The 23,104-nt window shown below is 33.3% G+C and overlaps 2 protein-coding genes across 5 annotated transcripts in view; one reads left to right on the forward strand and one right to left on the reverse strand.

Annotated features, from left to right (window-relative positions):
- Nucleotides 1-213: 213 nt before the first annotated feature.
- Nucleotides 214-9,249, reverse strand: LOC123704450 (kanadaptin). The gene is made up of 10 exons (XM_045652839.1): nt 8,793-9,249; nt 8,365-8,497; nt 7,276-7,468; nt 6,294-6,471; nt 5,707-5,878; nt 4,202-4,350; nt 3,213-3,382; nt 1,832-2,011; nt 896-1,035; nt 214-637 (listed from the first exon to the last, which is right to left on the reverse strand). Exons 1-10 carry the CDS (start codon nt 9,058-9,060, stop codon nt 235-237), a joined length of 1,986 nt encoding a protein of 661 aa, XP_045508795.1. The 5' UTR covers nt 9,061-9,249; the 3' UTR covers nt 214-234.
- Nucleotides 9,250-10,430: 1,181 nt separating this feature from the next.
- LOC123704247 (mitogen-activated protein kinase-binding protein 1) overlaps nt 10,431-23,104 on the forward strand; it is a 110,235-nt gene continuing 97,561 nt past the window's right edge. For all 4 annotated transcript variants that reach the window (XM_045652550.1, XM_045652553.1, XM_045652554.1 and 1 more), the window contains exon 1: nt 10,431-10,726. The gene's annotated coding sequence lies outside the window, so the exon portion shown is untranslated. The remainder of the gene's footprint in view (nt 10,727-23,104) is intronic.

Consider the following 23,104-nt stretch of genomic DNA (forward strand, 5'->3'; position numbering starts at 1 on the left):
TATGCTTCTTTAAAACTATGCAACGGATTTTGATGGGGTTTTTTTTAAATAGATAAAGTGATTGATGCAAGAGGAAGGTTTTATTGTATAATTTATTAGGTTTTAGACAAAGCGGGCGAAGCCGCGGGCGGAAAGCAGTAGTAACTAATATAACATTTATAAATTTAGGGAAAACCAAACTATCAATATCTTAAAGGTAAAGAAAACACCAAATACTCCAAAAAACAATTTATTTCATTCTTTTTCCTTAATTTCCGGCAGATCTCTATCTGACTCTTGGTCAAAATAACTTTCCGGTATAACATAATTTTCTGGAGGTCTCATTGGTCCAAATACTCTTGTTTCCCTCTTACTTTCTTCTTTTTTAATATCTTTATTTTCAGAAACAGAAGATTCATTTTCACTTTTAGATTCTATACTTATAGAATCTTCTTTACTCTTCTCCGATATTCTTTCTGTCAATTCTTCTTGAGGTTTGTCAATCTTTTGTGATATTCTCTCAGTCAATTCTTCTTTAGGTTTCTTTTGGGTTTCACTGTCATCATCAGAATCCATTTCTTCCACAAATTCTGTGTCTTCTTGTTTCTTCTCTTCTCTTACTTTTGTTTTCTTCTCAATGTCTTCTTTTAATTTTAATCTGAAAGCAAATTTTATTCAAATCTGTTATTTGATTGGTTGTAACCAAACATTTTTTGACATAAAAAATCGTGTCAGACAGCTCATTTATTGAAGTGAACCGAAAAATGAAAGTAAGAACCATCATACTTCAAGGAATATTATAAAAAAGAATCAACTAAATCGGTTCAGCCGTTCTTGAGTTTTGCGCTTACCGACAAATTTATTGATACATTTTTATTATAAATAGAGTAAATTATTAAAATATCAAAAATCTCACCTCTTCCCATAAACAACAGAGTTATTCTGTTTAACGATCTTATTATCTTTCTTGATCAACGGCGGCGCGTGCGCCGGTCGAGCGAGATCTGCGAGTCTGTGCGTCTTGTTCAATTGTAATTTCAGTTTTTGGATGCTCATCTGTTGGAAAAAAACATAATATTAATGTTTAGAATAGAAAAAAGAGCGTGTCAGAAGTGAAACTTCTAAGGCAAGATTGAAATATACCAAAGTCGTCGCCTTACTCCATGATGTGACATATGTGACTTGAAATTTTACTCTCAACGCTCCAAAAGAAGATTCAATTCAAAACTTTCTCATTTGAATGCTAGAAAAATCAATATAAATAAAAAATATGATTGATTTCGGTAGGTATTGATTTTTTTTTTATGTATATGTCTTATTCAGTTGTAACTTTAGCTTTTGAATTTTTTCTGTTATTTAAAAATTACTCATTTAAGTATAAAGCACTTGAATGCTAGAAAAATTTATATAAATATAAGATATTCATGATTTAGGGAGGTTATGATTAATTTTTGAAGTGAAACTTCTTTGAGCGCGCCTAAAGAAGTTTCACTTTAAAAATTACTTGAGAGTAAAATTTCAAGATCGCGTCATGGCAGTACCGTCACATCATGGAGTAAGGCGATTTTGGTATCTCTGAACCTTGCCAAAGAAATTCAAATTTATTTATAAGTTTCACTTCTGACACGTGTACACAAGTGCTTTTAAGCTATCGCATACCTTCTATCGCGGGCCTTGAGCGCGGGGACCGAATCGAGAAATTCCGTAACGAAAAAACCTCACGCTCACGCTCCGACGGACGGAGGTGTGGCTTGAAGGCATAGCATGCAATAGCGCAACCGCCCCAGTGCCCGAGTGACACACGTCGTTAATTTTTTTTAATTTTTTAGGTTATTGTTGTTATTCCTCTTACCCTAGCCTTAGAAATCTCAGCCTTCTGCGCCATGCTCTGTTTGCCCAAACTATTCATGTATTCATCCAATGCGTCCACATCAGCGCTATCGCTGTTTGTCTGTTTGTCCGTCCTACGGAGACGGTCGAGCTGTTGTTCCTCTGTTTGTATGTTCGCTTCTATGTCTGTTATTTGTTGTAGCTGTAAGAAATATTAATATGAACTTAAAAGATTATACATATGGTTTAATATCAAATATATTTAGTTAAAATGCTTTATAGTACAAATTATAAGTAAGATAAATACAAATATCTTGCACAAAAGGCTGCCTTATTGCTAGACAGCAATCTCTGCCAGGCAACCTGTTAGGGGCTGTCCATTAATCACGTGCGGCTCGAAAGGGGGGGAGGGGTCCATAAAAAATCACGAAATATCATCAGGGGGAGGGGGGGAAAGTCAAGTATGACGTGTACTTATTTTTTCGGCAAGCGCGCGATACTCAACCGAAAAGCGGCGTTACATGTATTTATCTTTAGTTAATAAGATGCTTATCAGTTATCCAGTTACTCGCGTTGAAGAAAGTCTTGATAATCTGTGGTCCGAAAATATTGTACATTAAATAAATAATGTTCATGTATATTATTATTTTTCCAATTATAATACATTAAATACATAACCATATTTCACTCATCTTCTTTACATACATATAATAAATCTGTAGAAGGGTCAATTGTGTACATTGAAAATATTGAAAAAATAAATAGCAGGGGGTGTTACTGGATCGATACCAAACCCAAATATGTGATTAAAAAAATTTTTGTCTGTCTGTCTGTCTGCCTGTATGTGAAGGCATCACGTGAAAACTAGCGGTTCGATTTCGATGAAACTTGGTATAATTATACCTTATTAATCTGGGCGTAAAATAGGATACTTTTTATCCTGGAAAAATACGTAGAAAAAAATTAATCTTAATTTTTCAGTTTTATCCATAGACGTTGTTCCGTAGAACCGCGAACACACGTTGCGTATTATTATAGGCCTAGCCGTATTTGGGAATTGGGTCCAATAGATATTTATAAGATTTTATTGTCAGAGGTAGGTACCTACTCTAAATGGAGAAATAAACCATCCACGCGAAGACTGACATCCGTGCGGACGGAGTCGCGGGCGGAAGCTAGTTAGTTAATAAGATGCTTATCGAGTTACTCGCGTTGAAGAAAGTCTTGCTAATCCGTGGTCCGAAAATATTGTACATTAAATAAATAATGTTCATGTATATTATTATTTTCCAATTATAATACATTAAATACATAACCATATTTCACTCATTACTTAATTATAGTCACATAAACCCATACCTCCTACAACACTTTCGAACATTCTAGATCATTCTAGAACTTACCAATTCCTCATAAGTGAGTGCCTTTTCACTGCCCCCCTGAACTACACCGTGTTTCTCCATTCTCTGTCTTCTCTTCTTTTCTACACTACCAGTTCTATCGAGGAAAGTGTCTTCGTCAGAGTCGTAGTAGTCGTCAGCGCTCCAGTCGCGCTGTTTTCTTCTACGTGATTCTAGAATAGAGGAAATTATTTTTAATGATTATTTTTATTTATTTTCCGAACGAAAAAGTTATTGTGGTTTGCTTGCATTTCCTATACAACATTTTTTTTATGTACACATACATTTTACATCCGGATTATAATTGCAATGAACGTTCTTCACTACATAGTATAAAACAAAGTCGCTTTCTCTGTCCCTATTTCCCTTTGTATGCTTAAATCTTTAAAACTACGCAACGGATTTTGATGCGGTTTTTTTTAATAGATAGAGTGATTCAAGAGGAAGGTTTTAGTATATAATTTATTAGGTTTCAGACAAAGCGGGAGAAGCCGCGGGCGGTAAGCTAGTATGGTGTGTACTATTGTCACAATTATATTAAGAAAACTCTGCCTCATACACGAATAGGCAGAGTTTTGCTTCGGACAATGTTTAGCTCAATATTGCGTGTTCTTGTTTATTGTATCTACACTAATATTATAAAGAGGAAAACTTTGTTTGTTTGTTTGATTGTAATGAATATGCTCATAAACTACTGGATCGATTTTAAAAGTTCTTTCACCATTCGAAAGCTACATTATCCACGAGTAATATAGGCTATATATTATCACGCTAAGATCAACAAGAGCGGAGCCACGCGGGAGAAACCGCGCGGCACAGCTAGTGTTAAATAAAAAAGCATATTGTTGCAGTGGAGTGTTTGTTTATCTGTCTTACACGTTGCAAAGGAGTGACATTATGGTCAGATTTTCTGTAGATAGGAGGCTAATGAAATTGTTAAACTTTTTAACAATTTTTTTTTCAACCATATTAATTTATATTTTTTTACATACCATGTTTAGCTTGCCTCAACACCCCGGCTCTGTCCAATATCCTACAAGCTTCTAGCGCACAAGCAACAACCGCTTCTTTCTTCTTTCCCTTGTGAATAACTTCAGCCATGATGGGTCTACCGTGCGGATCGTCTAGCGGTAGTTCTACTCTGAAAATGATAGATTTATTTATTGTATAGTACATTTATTTATTTATTTATTTATTTATTTCATAATAACAAGTAATTAACAGGTGTAAAACCCAAAGCATTACATGTTTAGTTAAAAATAAAATATTAAAATAGGATAAGTTTACAATTTTCATTAATTATCGACTTAAGAATTTAAAAACATTCGATTTATACGTATTTATGGACGTATTAAATAAACCTGTCTCGGGTCGAATTTTACCGAGCGCACCATATATATTATTGTATAATTGTAGTATATTAGTGAGGGTAGACACAAATAATGTCACCGATCGTGTGTCAGTTTGTTGCCGTGAATAAAAGTGATTGCATCATCCTTGTGTTTCAATCTAAATTAAGCCTCAAACACCATAATTATACATGACTACCTGCGCTTCGCGGTTTCATCCGCATTGTTCCGATCCTGTTAGTCTTAGCGTAATGATATAGCCTTCATCGATAAATGGGCTATCTAATACCGAAATAATTTTTCTAATCAGAGCAGTAGTTTTCGATATTAGCGCGTTCAAACAAACAAATAAACAAACTCTTCAGGTTTATAATATGGGTATAGATTAAACAAACAAGGATAACATGTTCAACATAATTATTATAAAGAATTCCTATTTTTGCCTAAAAATTGGTCTATAAGATAAAAAAAAAAAACATTGTACTTTTAACTTTTTTTATGACTAAAATTCAAAATATACATCCCAAGTAGATTCATAATAATATCTATGTAATATGCTCATTTTTTTCAAATAAATTATACCATATTAATGCTAATTTTTTTAAATAAATATTCATTTTATCATTAGTCGTTTATGTCTATGTTAAAATAAAGATTTCTTTCTACCTCCCTCTTGAGATAAGCACAAACAAACAACCCCTTACAATATTGGTACATATTATATATTAGGGTTTCAAACGAAGGAAGGAAACGGTAAAACATGACCCTATTACTAAGACTTCGTTGTCTGTCTGTCTCCAGGCTTTATTTCATAAATCTTGATAGCTAGAAAGCAAAAATTTTCACAAATTATGTATTTCCGTGGCCTCTATAACAACAAATAATTAAAAAATATATGTTAAGGGTGGGTCCCCATAGTACGGAATCCTTCGTGAGCGAGTCCGACTCGCACTTGGCCGGTTTTATTTATATCATTACTAGCGGTCCGCCCCAGCTCCGCCCGTGGTACCTACATGTTTAAACTATCCTATCTCTCAAGTTGGATCGAACTGCACATGGTGTGCGAATTTTATTATAATCGGTTAAGTGGTTTAGGAGTCCATTGAGGACAAACATTGTGACACGAGATTTATATATATTAAGATTACCTGCAAATAAACTGTCCAACACCCCGTTCTTCACAGTCATAGTTCAACTCATGTCCCTCCCTTTCGAAGTAACCTCGTAGAGTTTTTTTAGGATCGTCCAAATATAGTTCTTCGTTAGCGGTGACGGCGTACGGATTGTCAGCTAGATCTGTTTCTTCGTCTGCGTCTTCGCCTGGGTTTGGAAAAAATATATATTTATTCGCATTGTGAATAGCGATTTTGTAAAAAAAAATGGTTATTAATTGGGTTTGAGATAAAAAAAAAAAATTGTAATAGATCTTTTTGTGCATTGTGTATAGCGATTTTGTCAAAAAATGGGTTATGAATTGGGTTTGGGACACTTTTGTGTGATGAATTTATAAATTGAAATATGATTTTTTTCAAAGGTTCGCATATGGCCGCTATATAGATAAAAATGTATGTTAAATATCACTTCTATTGGAAGAGTTTAGTTCTGATATTTAAAAAGAAATCGTAAGACGTGTAGTCTGTATCAGTAAATTCTTTGAGTCATAATAATATTTTAAAAAGACATATTTCTGAATTTTGTACACAATTTTTTTTATAACATCACATAATAAACATACCCATCCCCCAATCAATCCCCTGCTCTTCCCTTCTCTTTTCCTCTTCCACTCTCTCCTTCTCCCTCTGCTCCTTTGCTTCTTGTATCATTCTATCTCTTTCTTCTTTCATCTGCTGCGCTCTGCGTTTTATCTCTGTTACTGTTAATTCCGATTCGCCTTCGCAATCGTAGTCTGGGCCCTGAGAATTATTTTTAGTTTGTTATTTTTTATGATTACTTAAAGAAATAGCGGTCTCTTAGGCCATGATATGATCGCAAAATAAATGTGTAATTCCTAAATATGTAATTCTTGCATTTATTTAAACAATATGACCCTTTCAGGCTTTCAACTTCAAGTATTGTAACACTTGGTTGTTAACGTCGCGTTGGCAGAAATAAATTCAACTTCACGAAATTCATTTAGATTTGTTAAGGCAACATGATGTAAATTTTCACATCACAATTTAATAAACAGGTGTTACACAATCACACAAAAAACGAAAGAACAAATTTTACATTAAATCAACCAACTCTTAGTAAAATCAAAATTTTCGAAAGAAAGTAACAAATACATCCACAAATTTTTACAATCTCTTATCAGCTGTTTTACCTAGGTCCTAGTCTACATAAAGTAATAACGCTTAACGCACGCGAGCGATAACCTCATCATCTATACATATAATAAATCCGAAGAAAGGTCAATTCTGTACATTGAAAATATTGAAAAAATAAATAGCATACTGGGGTGTTACTGGATCGATACCAAATCCAAATATGTGTGTGATCAAAAAAATTGTTGTCTGTCTGTATGTTCAGGCATTACGTGAAAACTAACGGTTCAATTTCAAAGAAACTTGGTATAAAAACTTTATTATCCTGGGCATAAAATGGGATACTTTTTATCCTGGAAAAATACGTACAAAAAAAATCTTAATTTTTGTTAATTTTTCCACGCACACGGAGTCGCGGGCGGAAGCTAGTTAATAAATAAATCAACAACCTACCAGCATTATATAAGTCCTCGTGCTAGTCCCAAACTTAATCTGATGTCCGACTCTGACTCTCGTATATGTTTGCGGCTTTAACTTATCTCGATTAAGGAATGTGCCGTGCGTGCTTCCGAGATCGTAGAGATACCAGCCGGAGGTTGGTTCGTTTTCTTCTGCGAATGCTTTGTATTGTAGGACTGCATGATGTCTGTTGAATTTTATTACAGTAAATCCAATATGTGAAGCAATAAATTATAATATTCAGCAAAAGATGGCCTTATCTCTACCAAGAAACAATAATTTATGAAAAACTAGCTTTCCGCCCGCGGCTTCGCCCGCTTTGTCTAAAACATAATAAATTATATACTAAATACTTCTTCTTGAATCACTATCTATTAAAAAAAACCGCATCAAAATCTGTTGTGTAGTTTTAAACATTTAATCATACATAGGGACATAGGGACAGAGAAAGCAACTTTGTTTTATACTATGTAGTGATTAGCAATGTCTGTGAGCATAATCAAGGCAAGTAAGAACAAAGATGTAATCAATAATTTAATTGTAGTCATTTATAACATTTGTATTCTCAGTAAACTTTGTTGAGCAGTTGAGTCGATCAACTTTGTTGATAACTGGTATGAAAGTTGCTTGTTTGTTGAAATGCTGTCGCTCCTCCAGCTAATAAGTTTACCTTAACAAATTATGAAATCAGCAATACGCAGTATAACAGCTCAAACTCGAAACATTTATTTATTCAATTAGACTTCTTCGAGAAGCACTTTTGAAACATGATTTTTAACATTTACCACCGATTCGGAAAGCAGTATCTATAGAGAAGAACCGGCAAGAAACTCCATAGTTGCTCTTTTAAATCATTTCAGTATTTCAATTTAATTTTACAAAATATGTAACTGTATATTATAATAATATCATCAGCTACTCTGCCAAATATGGAATAAACTTTGTTGCTCATCAAATGTTTACCGGGCGTAAGAATTTTTGCCTCCACAAGCAACAGTTTATACATAATATTATAATTAAAGTTTCACAATAGCACACACATAATATTATGTATTTTTTTAATTTTTTTAAACTGCATATTACCTTGATATTGTAGGATGAGCCAACATTACATCACAATTGGCGAGTCTACCAAAAACAAAGTATGCTTTTTGAGTTAAATCAACTTTTTCCACTATCATCCCTGATTTTAATACTTCCAAACCATATTCTGTACCTGAAATGCATGATTTGAATTATTATTTATTAATATTTAGGGCAAAAAATATTAATTGAATAGAAAATACTTTTTAATGATTTATAAAGATGATTACACAATAGCTGATATGCAGTCTTTTACATGTGAGATGATATGTGAGAAACTAGAATGTAATTATTATTATTTCATATTTGATGTGCATTTTTTTGTTTGTTTTTAATGTATGGATGATACATAATAATGGAGAGGCAGTAAACTACTTTTTATTTTTTAATTTAGTGTAGTAATAAGTATAAGATTAGATAATCCTCACCATCCGGAGCAAGACCTGACCATTTCGGTTCTTTATAAGGAATAGGCGTCGATAGTTCTTTAAAAATGAGAGCGGGCGGCAAAGGGCTCTTCGATTTCTCGGCTTCAAAATCACTTCTCGTTTGTTCATTCTCTTCGTTACTAACTTGCACATTTTGGCTTTCAGGCTTTACCTTCTTCGGCAGTTTACCTATTCGTCCGAACAACACAGGCTTCTTAAATTCAATTTTATCACTATGTTTGGAATCTTCATTTGAACTGTTTTCCATATCGCGGTATTTAGATTATTATAACGTTATTCGTAAGATAAAGTTATTTGTGTTAAAAGTTTTTTAATAACATAACACAAAATTGAAGAAATACTTTTTAATAACATAACATCGAGATGCAGGAATATACTTATTATAAATATTAGCAAGACTCAGGAGCTTCCAGGAGAATCCAGATTGCCAGATACCGCAAGTCCGCAAGTACCTACCAAGCATTCACAGCAAGTACAAAATATGTCAAGTGTCAACTGTCACTTTGCCAGAAATACATTGCAGAAATACGAGAAATACTCACAGAATAGTAAAAACAAAATAATGTCTGTAAATTGGTGTGAAACAAGTGAAACGTGAATTTATATTTTATTACTAGTTGTGCTCCACAGTTTTAACCCCAGTGCTCCGCTCCTCTTGGTCTTAGTAAGATGATATTATATAGTCTATTAATAGCCTTCCTCGATATAAGGGCTATTAATTTTTTTAGATTTAGACCAAGATTAGCGCGTTCAAACAAACAAACAAACAAACAAACAAACTGCACTGTGTATGATGTGCGCATGCCTTAATGCTCTAAGGCGCATGCGCAGGTTTCAATTATTTTATAACTAGTGGTCCGCCCCGGCTTCGCCCGTGGTACGTATTTAGTATCCTATATCCTTCTCCTGGCTCTAAACTACCTCCCTGCCAATTTTCAGCTAAATCGGTTCAGCCGTTCTTGAGTTATAAGTGGAGTAACTAACACGACTTTCTTTTATATATAGATTTTAATAACATAAATAATTTTACAATTTCAATGATGGACCTCTACGGACCTAACGGTAAAGAATACGATTTTGATAAAATTCGCCAATTTTGCTATGGATGGGGTGCTAAAGTGTAACTTTTTTATAGCTAAAATTAAAAAAAAAAATATTAAAAAAAAACTAAAGGGGACCTAACGAAAAAATTGTGGGACCTTATAGGACCTAACGGAGACCTATCGATTAAGGTCATTTTTGACCCAAAATTCTATGGATGGGGTGCTAAAGTGCACTTTTTTATACCTAAAATTTAAAAAATTATTTAAAAAAAAACTAAAGGGGACCTAACGAAAAAATTGTGGGACCTTAAAGGACCTAACGGGGACCTAACGATCAAGGTCATTTTCGACCCAAAATTCCATAGATGGGGTGCTAAGTTTGCACTGGTGATCGAGCCGCTGGGGGCTCAATGGGTTAAAATATTATTGTACAAGTATCCAATTATAAAATCGGAAACTCGTACTTGAAAATGATGGAAACTAAATTAAAATTAAATATTTTTTACCTGTTTTGTTGAGCTATGTGATGTGGAATTTGAATGGTATGGCAGCACACTGTGTAATCGGTGTAATCAATCACGGATTCAAAAGAATTTGTGTCGTCGGTTTAGCGGTGTTATGTGTGCTGTGATTTTTTAAGTTATTTGAATACAATTCGATAATTGAAAAATGTAACGTGAGAATTAGGTTGTTTTTTATTTTCAATCAATTCGAATTTTGAATTCTGTGCACAGTGAGTAACCGATTACCGAAACATATTGTGGTATTGAAGTGTTTTGGACAAAGATTTTCGCGTTTATAATTAGGTTTTTATCGTAAATAGTTATCGTTATTTGTGATTCTGGTGTAAGATAAGCGTAATTTGTTCAGGTGAGTTGTTTCCAGAGTGGTTTTATGTCAACACAAGAGCTTTGCAATTAGCAATCAATCTAAATCTATTTTGCATTTCAAGCAACCTTCCCGTTGTCTTGTTAAATTATAGTGAAAGTGTTAAGAAAAGGTCATATAGGCATGCAAATTATCACGTATGTGTATTGATCTTGGGTGTATAGTTTAAAAGTTATAAGTTCTTGCGAAACATTATATTCACATACAATTTGAGATAATAGTACATAGGTACTTAAGTCTTTATTTATCCAACACTTGGCAGTGTAGTGCGAATTTAGAAATGTTAAGATTGTCTGCTAAAGTTGAAAAGGTGTACTAAATCAAGGTTAACAATAATACGTATTCCATACGATTTTTGCGTATGAAGGATACGAATTTGTAAAGATAATTTTATCTTCGTAAGTGTAACAAGTGGGTTACAGATGCTATGTAGAGTAGGTTTGGTTGATAAATAGATGCATATATTGTGTGAAAAAATACTTGATATTTGTTGGATACAATCTGTACTAATATTATAAAGATGAAGAGTTTGTGTGTTTGAACGCGCTAATCTCAGGAACTACCGGTCCTATTTGAAAAAGTCTTACGGCGTTAGATAGCCCATTTATCGAGGAAGGCTATAGCTTAAGCGCTAAGACCAACAGGAGCGGAGCAATGCGGGTGAAACCGCGAAGCACAGCTAGTCTACAATAAATATCAATTTGGTTGTCCTTTATTAAATTGAAGCAATATAACACACATTTAAGTAACAGTGCCTTCATTTATTACTTAAATATCAGTAATTACTTAATTTTATACATGAATAATTGTGTTAATTTTATTGATTTGCCTATGACTCCTAAACCACTTAACCGGTTATAATAAAATTCGCACACCATGTGCAGTTCGATCCAACTTGAGAGATAGGATAGTTTAAATCTCAAATCGTTTTGGAGAAAGAGGGCGGAGCCGCGGGCGGTAAGCTAGTATGTTATAATTTAAATATAAAAATAACTATGATATAAGTAGTTACTTCAATTTGGTGCAATGTCAATTAAGCGTGCAATATCAAGGTTATTATCAAATTATTGTGTTGATAAAATTACAATATTATTGTGTGATTATTAGTTTTATCATTTCTATGAAAGTCGAAGTATTTGTCGAAGTATTGAGTAATCGTTACGTAAAATTATCATTAAAACTCAAAATTTATGTTGATAGTTTAATTTTGTTGTTATGACAGACAGTTTCAGGCTGCTACGCTTACTTTGTCTTGTACTTATACTAAAACTATAATCGTAAACCATTCTATCTATTAAAACCCATTGCATAGTTTTAAAATTTAAGCATACATAAAAAAAGATAGTGGAAAGAGAGTTTTGTATAGTTTAAATATGAATTTGAATGTGCAATTTTGTTAGTATGTGTGTCTTAGTGACTTCAATAATACTATAAAACTATGGAAACAGTTAGAAAACGCAACCCATTCTAAATAATCAGGAAATCAATTTATTCAAATAAAAAATACACCACATATGGGACAAAAGCTTAGAAAAGAAGAATAATCAAATAATTTTGTCCTATAGTAAGGCATGAGGTAACACATAAGGAAAAAATCCATAGAATTGAGGAATTTATATTTATACAAAATACCTCAAGTAGTTTGAAATCTATATATTTGACTGGCCGGTTGGCTTGGTTGGTAGTGACCCTGCCTTCCAAGTCACTGGTCGTGGGTTCGATTCCCACCCGAGGCAAATATTTGTGTGATGAACATAGATGTTTGCTCTGTCTCTGTGTTAATTATCTATATAAGTATGTTTATCAGCCATCTGGTTTCCATAACACAAGCGAAAGCTTAGTATGGGATAAGATGGTGTTGTGTGTGAAAATAGTCCCGAAATATTTATTTATTTATTTATACTAATATTATAAAGCTGAAGAGTGTTTGTTTGAACGCACTAATCTCAGGAGCTACTGGTCCAATTTGAAAGATTCTTTTGGTGTTATTCGTAATTATTCTGTCGAAGGAAGGCTATAGGCGATATATCATTACGCTTAGACCAACAGGAGCTACGCGGGTGAAACCGCGAAGCGCAGCTATTTGATACATATACATAAAGGTCATAATGAATTTGAATACATATTCATATTCATGAAATATTTACATTATCTGTGACCTACCTTTCCCTTATTTATCAACTGTTTTATTATCTGTGCATATCTCTGATGTTATCTATAAAATTATTTTTTTATCTGTCAAAGCCACAGTTTGATACGCAATTGATATATAATATGCTTAGATAATATGGCTCCAATTCTTATCAGCCGATGGTGGTATCTCGCTTAACTAATTTTAACATTTAAAGGGGTATTCATTTCAATATGCAGTGTTCATGGAGTATCCTACTAATATGATGCGAAAGTTTGTGAGGATGTGTGTGTGTGTTTGTTACTCTTTCACGCAAATACTACTGAACCGATTATAATGAAATTTAGCAAACATATAGAGGGTAACTTGGATTAACACATAGGATAGTTTTTATCCCGGAAATCCCACGGGAACGGGAACATGCGGGTTTTCCTTTGCAAACGCGGGCGAAGCCGCGGGTGGAAATCTAGTAATATTATAAATGCGAAAGTTTGTATGGACTATGGATGTATGGATGTTTGTTACTCTTTCACGTAAAAACCATCGAACCGATTACAATGAAATTTAGCACACATATAGAGGGTAACTTGGATTAACACATAGGATAGATTTTATCCTGGAGATCCCACGGGAACGGGAACTATGCGGGTTTTCCTTTGAAAACGCGGGCGAAGCCGCGGGCGGAAATCTAGTGATACAATAATTTTTAAAACATGTACATAAGTTCAGATAAAACAATTAATAAACTTCATGAAGCTTTTGCGTCTAGTAAGAAAAAGAAGTACTAAACTCAATGCTAAAAATCTAAATGAGGATTCAATGTAGGGCACATTTTAACTTAGTGAAGTACAGAATATATAAATGAGATTTTTTAAGAAAGCTGTAAATTTTGTTCGTTGGAACGCGCTTACCTCGGGTACTGAAGGTCTGATTTACAGAATAACTTTTTAGAATTCAGATATCTACATGATCCCTGAGTGCTTAATATGTACCTACCATAGTATATATGTCGTGGTCATATCGTAAATTTGATCATTTCATGATATGAGTGGCCATTTCACGAAATGGTCGCATATCGTGAAATGGCCAATTTAGTTTGGCCACATCATGATGTGGTTTGGGCAGATCAATGATAAGAAATCGTTTCACGATATGGCCAATTAACGCACGGTTTTTTTCATGAAATGACCAAAATTATTTGATCATATCGTAAAATAGTTACATTAATCGTTGGTAGAGGCGCTGCAAGCTCTGTGTTTATGTGATAAGATGGCGGCCGCTGGCGAAAATTAAATTATTCGCAGTTAAAAACTTCATAATTCGTTTAATAACAATATTATGAAGAAAGTCATAGCAAAGAATTTACGACGAAGAGGTACGAGTACTATGGAAAATGTGGATATCTTATATGTATTTAAGAAAAAATGCGACTTAAATAAAATAATTTAAGAAACTACTACTATATTATTATAATTGTTTGTTTTTTAAAAAGCGATCCGCTTCTGGCACTCGCCGGCCGCTGCCGCGGCACGCTCGCTTTGCTCGTTCGGCTCGTGCGTTGTTTATCAAAGTGTAACCTAACCTAACCTAATTGTTTTCTATTGCAAAAACGATTCGCTTCTGGCATTCGCCGGCCGCTGCCGCGGCACTAACTTAAATGACATTAAACAAGTTTTTAGAATATAGTTATTCTGAATTTTTTTAATATTTTATGGACTCTTTATATTTTATACGATCTGGCCAAATGTGGATGACCAAATCGTGAAACGTTGACGATTTAACGATCTGATCAAACTATGTTGGCCATTTCACGATATGCGACCATTTCGTGAAATGGCCACTCATATCATGAAATGATCAAATCTACGATATGACCACGACATATATATTACATGACTGTCCAGGTTGACCGCTAATATTTTAATTTAAGAATAAATAATTCCTATTAAAATAAGTAATTTATACCAAAACGGCAATCGATCTAATCTTATTTAAAACGCTCTATAACTTGATTAACTTAGACGCAATTCGGATTATCAAATTTCACGACCTTCGCACATTATTTGGGCTTCCTTGAAATTTTTACCGGATAATCGTATTATCGATTATATAAGGTTTTATCGATTTTCTATTACTGTTAATGTTTAAACAAATATCGAATTAAGAGGCTGACAAGACCGAATTTTGTTACCAGTATAAAGTATATTAAGAAGAGCTGGAACGTCAACACATTTACACATTGCACATGTTAGGCCGGGAGATACTGACACAAAATTTCGGGTCATTTGTAACAGGATGGCGGTCTAGAGGGGTATTACTTAACCGACGAGTGTGACTTACGCCCACGCGACTAGTCCGCCGGTACCAGCGTTCTGACCATCATTTTTCTTTTTGTCATCGCGTAATAAGACCTCTGTAGAACCGCCATTCTGTTACAAATGACCCGAAATTTTGTGTCAGTATCTCCCGGCCTATGTATGTGTCATATTTTGCAATTGTTTATAAATACAGGGTGATGTTATGGGTGTAGTACGAATATCTAAAAATCTATGAAGAATTTTGTGATACAGTAAATGGAAGAATTATAGACTATTTTACAGTATTTAATAAAATCATTTAATTTTTTGTTCATTTTCATTAGAAATGTCAATTTTTCTCACCAAGGTGGAAATTTGGATGATAAGGATCTTGTTAGAAAAATATAAATTTTGACTAAAAACCGGCATTTTTTTTTTTTCAAAAATCAAATTACTAATTAATAATCAGAGTTATCACCATTTACATTAATTTACAAACGATATCGGTTGTTCTTACTTAAAATTGAATACCAGTGTCTTATTGCGGTATGTGTTCTTTGGAAGTGTTCGTAAAGTTGTTGATCCGTAATTAAATTTTGCGGAAAATCTTTTAGAGCGCTTAGTTGTGACATATCCTAAGCATATTTAATAGAATTAAAAGACGAGCGAATATCCAGAATAAAACACAATACCTATTCTTTATGACATTATTTAAAAAAAAAATACGCCAAACTATACACAATTTTTACTTGATGCAATCCTCAAGGATCATGGACATAGTGTATTGCGCCTTCCACCATACCATCCAGAACTCAACCCAATAGAGTTACTATGGGCCATAATTAAAGGGAAAGTAGCATCACAAAATGTGAACTTTAACTTGAAAACTGTGGAAGAATTATTTAGAAAGGAAGCAAATGCTATTAGTCTGGATATGTTTAGTGACGTTTGGAGAAAGACGCGAGAACATGAGGAAAAATATATTCAATTAGAACCAAAAGTAGATAATTACACTGACTCATTTATAATAACATTAAGAAATTCTGACGGCGAAACATCGAGTTCTTCGAGCGATGAAAGTTTCAGTGAAGTAGAAGATTACGATTATGATTAAATAGATTCTCCTTCTTCTCTATAGATACTGCTTTCTGAATTGGTGGTAAATGTTAAAACTGTTAAACTGTTATGACGATTCAAAAGTGCTTCTAGAAGAAGTCTAATTGTATAAATGTTTGAGTTTGAGTTTAAAACCAATAGTGTGAAAATTATACAATAAACATGTAACACGTATTTGTTAGCGCGTATTGGTAGGTATTACGTACTTACTACAAATATAATATTTCTTAGAATATTTTTACTCGACCAAAGTCAGGACAAGACTGCTCCGCAACTGCAGAAGACGTCCGTCATTTAAATCATTATCAAAACAACCATCCGTGTGTTGGGACTTGGGAGTGAGCGCATGTGTTATTTGTATTGTTTTTATGACCTGAAATTTAATTATTATTTGATAATTGAATGATTATTAATACTTTTATCCAATTGATTATTTTTAGAATAAATAATTAAGTTCATCAATGGATTTACTTTTAAATTATAATTTTACAGGTAAATTATGAGAGCTTTCATAATTATATTTGCATATATTTATCTACAACGCACCCATTTTACAATTCAAGTCTAAAATGAAACTAGAGTCGCATTTATTTTTGAACATACTGTAAGTGAAATTGCATAAGTGTGAGTACTGTGAACATGCCAGCTTTCCTTAATTGACCGTGATTGCGCTCTCGTTCTCGCACACTGTCCAATTGTATGGGAGTAAACGAGAGCGTAATCACTGTTACTGGTAACAAAATTGGGTCTTGTCAGCCCCTTAAACATTAAAATAATCGTAAGCTGATATAACTAGCTATAACACTGCATATTAGCGCTCTGAGGGTGGCACATCGAAATGTGGCTAATTAGCCAGAATTTACATCAGTTGTCTCTTTTTCGCTCACGATAGTTGAATCGTGACATCTCACTTTAACGTCTAATCATGTTTATAAGTGTGCCGTTTTTGAGGATCTATATTCGTAAGTTCGTAACTAGCTGCTCCCCGCGGTTTCACCCACGTGGCTCTCTCCTGTTGGTCGTAGCGTAATGATATATAGCCTATAGCCTTCCTCGATAAATGGGCTATCTAACACCGAAAGAATTTATCAAATCGGACCAGTAGTTTCTGAGATTAGCGCGTTCAAACAAACAAACAAACTCTTCAGCTTTATAATATTAGTATAGATGAGAAAATTAGATGATAACTATTTTTATAAAAATTCCCATGAATTATAAAAAGTCCAACTAGGTATAATATTATAGGCTCATACGTAATACATACTATACTACCATTCACCCGTGACGTCGTTCATGCAAATATCGGCTCTAAGCTATCCCTGTTCAAATTTCATCTTGATCCAGTTAGCTATTCTTGCGTGATTTAATGACAAATATTAATTATTCATTCGCCCGTTTAACGTTTTCAAGGATTATTATAAAAGAAGAATTAACAAAATCGGTTCGGCCGTTCTCGAGTTATGTGCTTACGAACACATTTTGCGATTCATTTTTTATATTATAGACTAGCAGTCGCTTCGCCCGTGGTACATATTTACGTTTTCTCTACATAAGAACCATCCTCGTACTTCAAGGAATATAATAAAAAAAGAATTAACGAAATCGGTTCAGCCGTTCTCAAGTTGTGCGCTTACCAACACATTTTGGGATTCATTTTTATATTATAGATTAGATTAGATTAATGTAGTTCTGTAATAGGTTTATCTTTAAACATTAAATTGTTAGATTTCGCAAAATAATATGCGTATTAATATAAAACAAAATAAAGTCGACACAGCGGAATAATGACCTAGTTGCATAGGATAACTATCAACTCAGTTTATGAAATAGACAAATTATAACAATAAATATATATTTAAGTTGTTTTTGTGTATTGAAGTATTTTCCTGATACAATCGGCAACACTGGATAGAAATGGAATAATAAACAATCGTGAAACTTCTCTTATTCTCCTCTCTCCTTATAATTAGTTTTACCTGTATGTTTGTATGTAACCGACTCCTTAAGATTGGATTTTGACCTACTAAAAAGAGACTGATTTAATTCAAACTTTGTCCACTTCCTTGAAAAGTGTCGGTGACATTACTATACAGTCTTCATTAATTTATCTTCTTATACAGAAATAATAATATAAAAAAATAAGCGTGTTTTAGTTTTTACACTACACTAGCTTACCGCTCGCGGCTTCGCCCGCTTTGTCTAAAACCCAATAAATTATATACTACAAACTTCCTTCCTTCTTAACTTCTTCTTGAATGACTCTATCTATTAAAATTAATCACATCAAAATCCATTGCGTAGTTTTAAAGATTTACGCATATAAAAGGATATAGGGACAGAGAAAGCGACTTTGTTTTATACTATGTATGTAAGTGGTGATATTTATTTTCGTCATTCGCTAGTGGGTTAAAACAAAAGTTTGTTCATACATTTGTAGTTTGTTCTGTTACAATTTCCTCACCACATGGTAGGTATAACGGCGTGGTTCGATTGTTTTTTCGTCTCCCACAGTGCGACAGTTATGGTAACTGGTTCGATGCCCGCTGAGTCATGCTCTTTGTTACTGTATAATAAAATGTTATTTTAATTTGTGTATTAAATTAAATGGATCTAGGTAGCGATGGTAGATTTTACATAAGTAGTTTCAATAATGTCACCAAAATAAATAAAGCTGTCGAAAGTCTCATCAAAATCTGTGTAGTGGTTTTGGCGTGAAAGAGCAATTTTTTTTTTACCAATATTCTGATGAAAATGTCAACATAACACTATGTCACTATGGCAACTGTATCTACCCATCTGCAACAAAAAGGGTTATATTTTTCGAATGTACTCGGTACTGTAACCTACTCTATCGCGTTTTGTGTTATAATTTTTAATCGAAGAAATGGATTCGAACCTAAGATATTTCTGTAAATTTGTTTTATTTATGAATATAGAGTGTAAAGCACAGTAAAAATAAACATTTACTTATTAAATAAGATGGTTTATCCCTAGTGATTTTCATTGATCGGGATTTTTCTACACTAATAAGAAATTCTTGATTATCACTAAAACTTGCTTAATTTTAAAACCGACTCCAATAAAAGGAGGTTATCTATTCGACATGAATATTTTCAATTTTATTATAGTTCTTTCACCAGCACACCTTTTTCATTCCTGACTACTTAGTTATTTCTTCATTGAATAATACATTTAATTTATTTACCAATACAGCAACACGATCTGATGGATGCTTCAATCATTCAATAATTCATTCAATAATTGCAAATTCGATAGAGTTAGCGTGCACAAAGTTTCACTGCTCTATCGGAAAGTAATTTGTTCTTAGAATGGCATTATATATTCATTCTGGTGCGGAGGAAATCACTTATGTGCATCTTGGGCTTGTGATCCTGCGATAGCTAGGATATTTTATAATAAATAAATATTTCAGGACATTTTTCACACACGGCACGATCTGAGCCCCTCTTTCGCTTGTGTTATGGAAACCAAATGGCTGATTGAAACATAGATATACATATAATGTTAAATAAATACCTATATGTATAGATAATTAAACCCAGACACAGAGCAATCATCAATGTTCATCACACAAATTTTTGCCCTGGGTGGGAATCGAAACCTCAACCACTGGCTTGGAAGGCAGGCAAAAATATTGATCTGGAATATTCCAGAATTTGTTCTTCCCTTCCATTTTATTATTTGTTCTTAGAAAGGCATTAAATATTCATTCTAGTGCGGAGGAAATCACTTAAGTGCATCTAAGGCTAGTTAGCTAGTACTAGCTAGGATATTTTTCTGGAATGATCTAAAATTTTTTGCTTAGAGGGTAGTTTTGTTTATTGCGTGACTAGACGATGTATATTGATTTATTCAAGTAAGTAATTATTCCCGCAGTCAAAGGGAGTTATTTCGCAAATTTAAGACACTAGATAATATAAAAAGAAGTATTTCTTACTTTCTATCAAGCATAAATGCACATAATATCTGTGAAATTATGCGTTTGTTCCTGTTCACGGAACATCTAAAACTATATAGGTACAACTATCAATTAAAAATGCTAATAAAATTGTTTAAAATATTCTTCTCAATACCACACTAGGTTGTATACTATAGATAACACAGCTCTAGTATATTATATAGTTTTGTTTAATTTATAGCTTCGCTTTATTTATAGCTTGAGCCCAACAAGCAATCTCGCTTTAAAAATTCATGGCTCTCCATATCCTGTCTTTGTCTTAGCAATACCATTGTTACAACATTCTATAAAATTTATTGTGGATCCATATTAGTTACATTGTGTATTGTATCTTCGAATTGATATTAAGTCATTTGTATAGAAATATGTATTTAAATATATCTCGTTTGTAACCTCCGAAACGGCTTGACTGATTTTCATGATTTTACGAATATTCGAGTGGCTTAAAAATATTTTTTTAAACGTCAATGTGATGAGACAGATATCCAGGTCAGCTAGCGAATATAATCAACATCCGCGTTGATTATATTCGCTAGCTGAAATTTGATTAAATAATGTCTGGAATAATTAAAACATGTTTAATTTCATATTTGATGTGAAAGTTATAGAATAAACTAATTAATTACTACATGAGTGTAGAATGAGTTATACATATAAGCACTGGAATAAATTAATTTTTTTTTGTGGTCGCAGTGTGTTTGCAAATATGTATATGTTTGCAAAGAACGAAAAATCTATACCAATTTTATGAAGTTGAAGAATTTTTTTTGTTTGTTTGAACGCGCTAATCTCAGGAACTACTGGTCTGATTTGAAAAATTATTTCGGTGTTAGATAGGCCATTTATCGAGGAAGGCTATAGGCTATTTATCATCACGCTAAAACTAACATTAGAAGAGCACTGCGGGTAAACCGTAAATCTTAACATTAGATAAATTATTACCCTAATGTGTTGTTCTCGAACAATTTTATATGTGATTTTGACAGATTTCATTTTCTAATTAATAATATGTATGTATACATAATATTATAAATGTAAATATTAAGATAATCTTTTGGCGATTCAAAGCCGAAGGGAGTGTAGTTAAACGAATAAATGTTTGAGTTTGAGTTTGAAAACGCTTTCTCATGCACCATAAACTTACCTTGCTAGCTATTCTTTGGATACTTGCCAATAAACTTATTCGTGTTTAAATTAAAGATATTTGATTAATAGAGGGTTAAGTGTTGTTTACAATGTATAAGGAAATAATATATTAAAGAAAGCTTTGTATACAAAGTAAAAGGATATATTAGTATTTGAAAAAGTTTTGTATATTGTGAGAAATGATTTATCATGATCGAACAACACGCTATTGAAGTTTTTGTACATATATACTAATTGTACCTATAATTATATTTTAGCCGAGTCTTGCTAATGAACTATCCGACAGCAACTTGCAAGTCTAATTCCGCGTTTCCACCTGCAAGTAAACTTGCAAGTTGCTGTCAGACACTGTCGGACATTTCTCGCGGAAGTTTTCTTGCAGGTGGACAGGCGGCCTAAGAAGTGTTTAAGTAAATAATTATATTAATTTAATCAAAATTCCCTCACAGAGTGAAGAATGCTCATAACCCTGATGGAATTGTGACGTCATAATGTCCAAAATATATTTAGTACTAGCGGTCCGCCCCGGCTTCGCCCGTGGTACATATTTCGCAATAAAAAGTAGCCTATGTCCTTTCTCGGGTATCAAAATATCTCCATACCAAATTTCATGCAAATTGGTTCAGTAGTTTAGGCGTGATTGAGTAACAGACAGACAGACAGACAGAGTTACTTTCGCATTTATAATATTATTTAGTATGTAGTAGTAACTATTACACCCAGTATTATGGATATTTTGTAAACAAATGTAATAATAGTGTAGGTAATTGGTTTTATAATAGTCGATGTAGTATCGATTCTCGACTGATTTGTCAAATACTATTTCAGATCTATACCTGTGCTTGCAAAAGCTTAGTTTAAGCGTAGAATATTTACAGTCAACTCAAATGAGTTGTCTAAGATTGCTCTTAGCGATAAGTCGCCTTCTGCAAACATAAGCTATTTTTTTTTTTTAATTTTTGGGAAATTTCGAAGTTTATTAAAATCGCTTCCGCTTCCGCGCCGCCTATCATTAAGTTGCGCAACCTAAGTTAGGCCCTTTGGAGAAGTGCCAAGTAACTTAGTCACGATGTTAATACGGTTAGGAATTCTGTGATCACTTTGATTGGTTGCATTTAAGATGTGCTTAAGTTATTTTTAAGTTAATGTTTTGCGTGCTTTCGCAGTTAGGTTTTTGCGCCAGGAATCTAAAATGTAACTAATTGCTAATATTGTAACTAACTACATATTATAAAAAGCGGATTTTGATGCAGGTTTTTTAAAGAGAAAACCTTCCTCACGAACAACTCTATCTATTAAAAAGAACCTCATCAAAATTCGTTGCGTAGTTTTAAAGATTTAAGCATAGGTATATAGGGACAGAGAAAGCGACTTTGTTTTATACTATGTAGTGATGTAGTGAGTAGTGATGATCCAATTGCAACTACCAACTTTTATAAATAATAATATCTTTAAGACCAGTGACGATTAATTAAAGCGAATCCTCCAACAAATTAAGACTTCGGTTATTAGAACGACTCGATTGCGGAACGAATGATCCGACAAATCGATTATCTGAATCGATTATCCGATCATTCCGATACAGTTTTAATTGTCGACACAGATACGCATGTAGGTCAGATGATTGTTGACTTTGAAACTTAAAATTTATGGGTATTAATTTTATTTAGGAAAACGTGTCGATAGATGGC

Source organism: Colias croceus, chromosome 29, assembly GCF_905220415.1.
Source record: "Colias croceus chromosome 29, ilColCroc2.1".
Taxonomy (NCBI): Eukaryota; Metazoa; Arthropoda; class Insecta; order Lepidoptera; family Pieridae; genus Colias; species Colias croceus.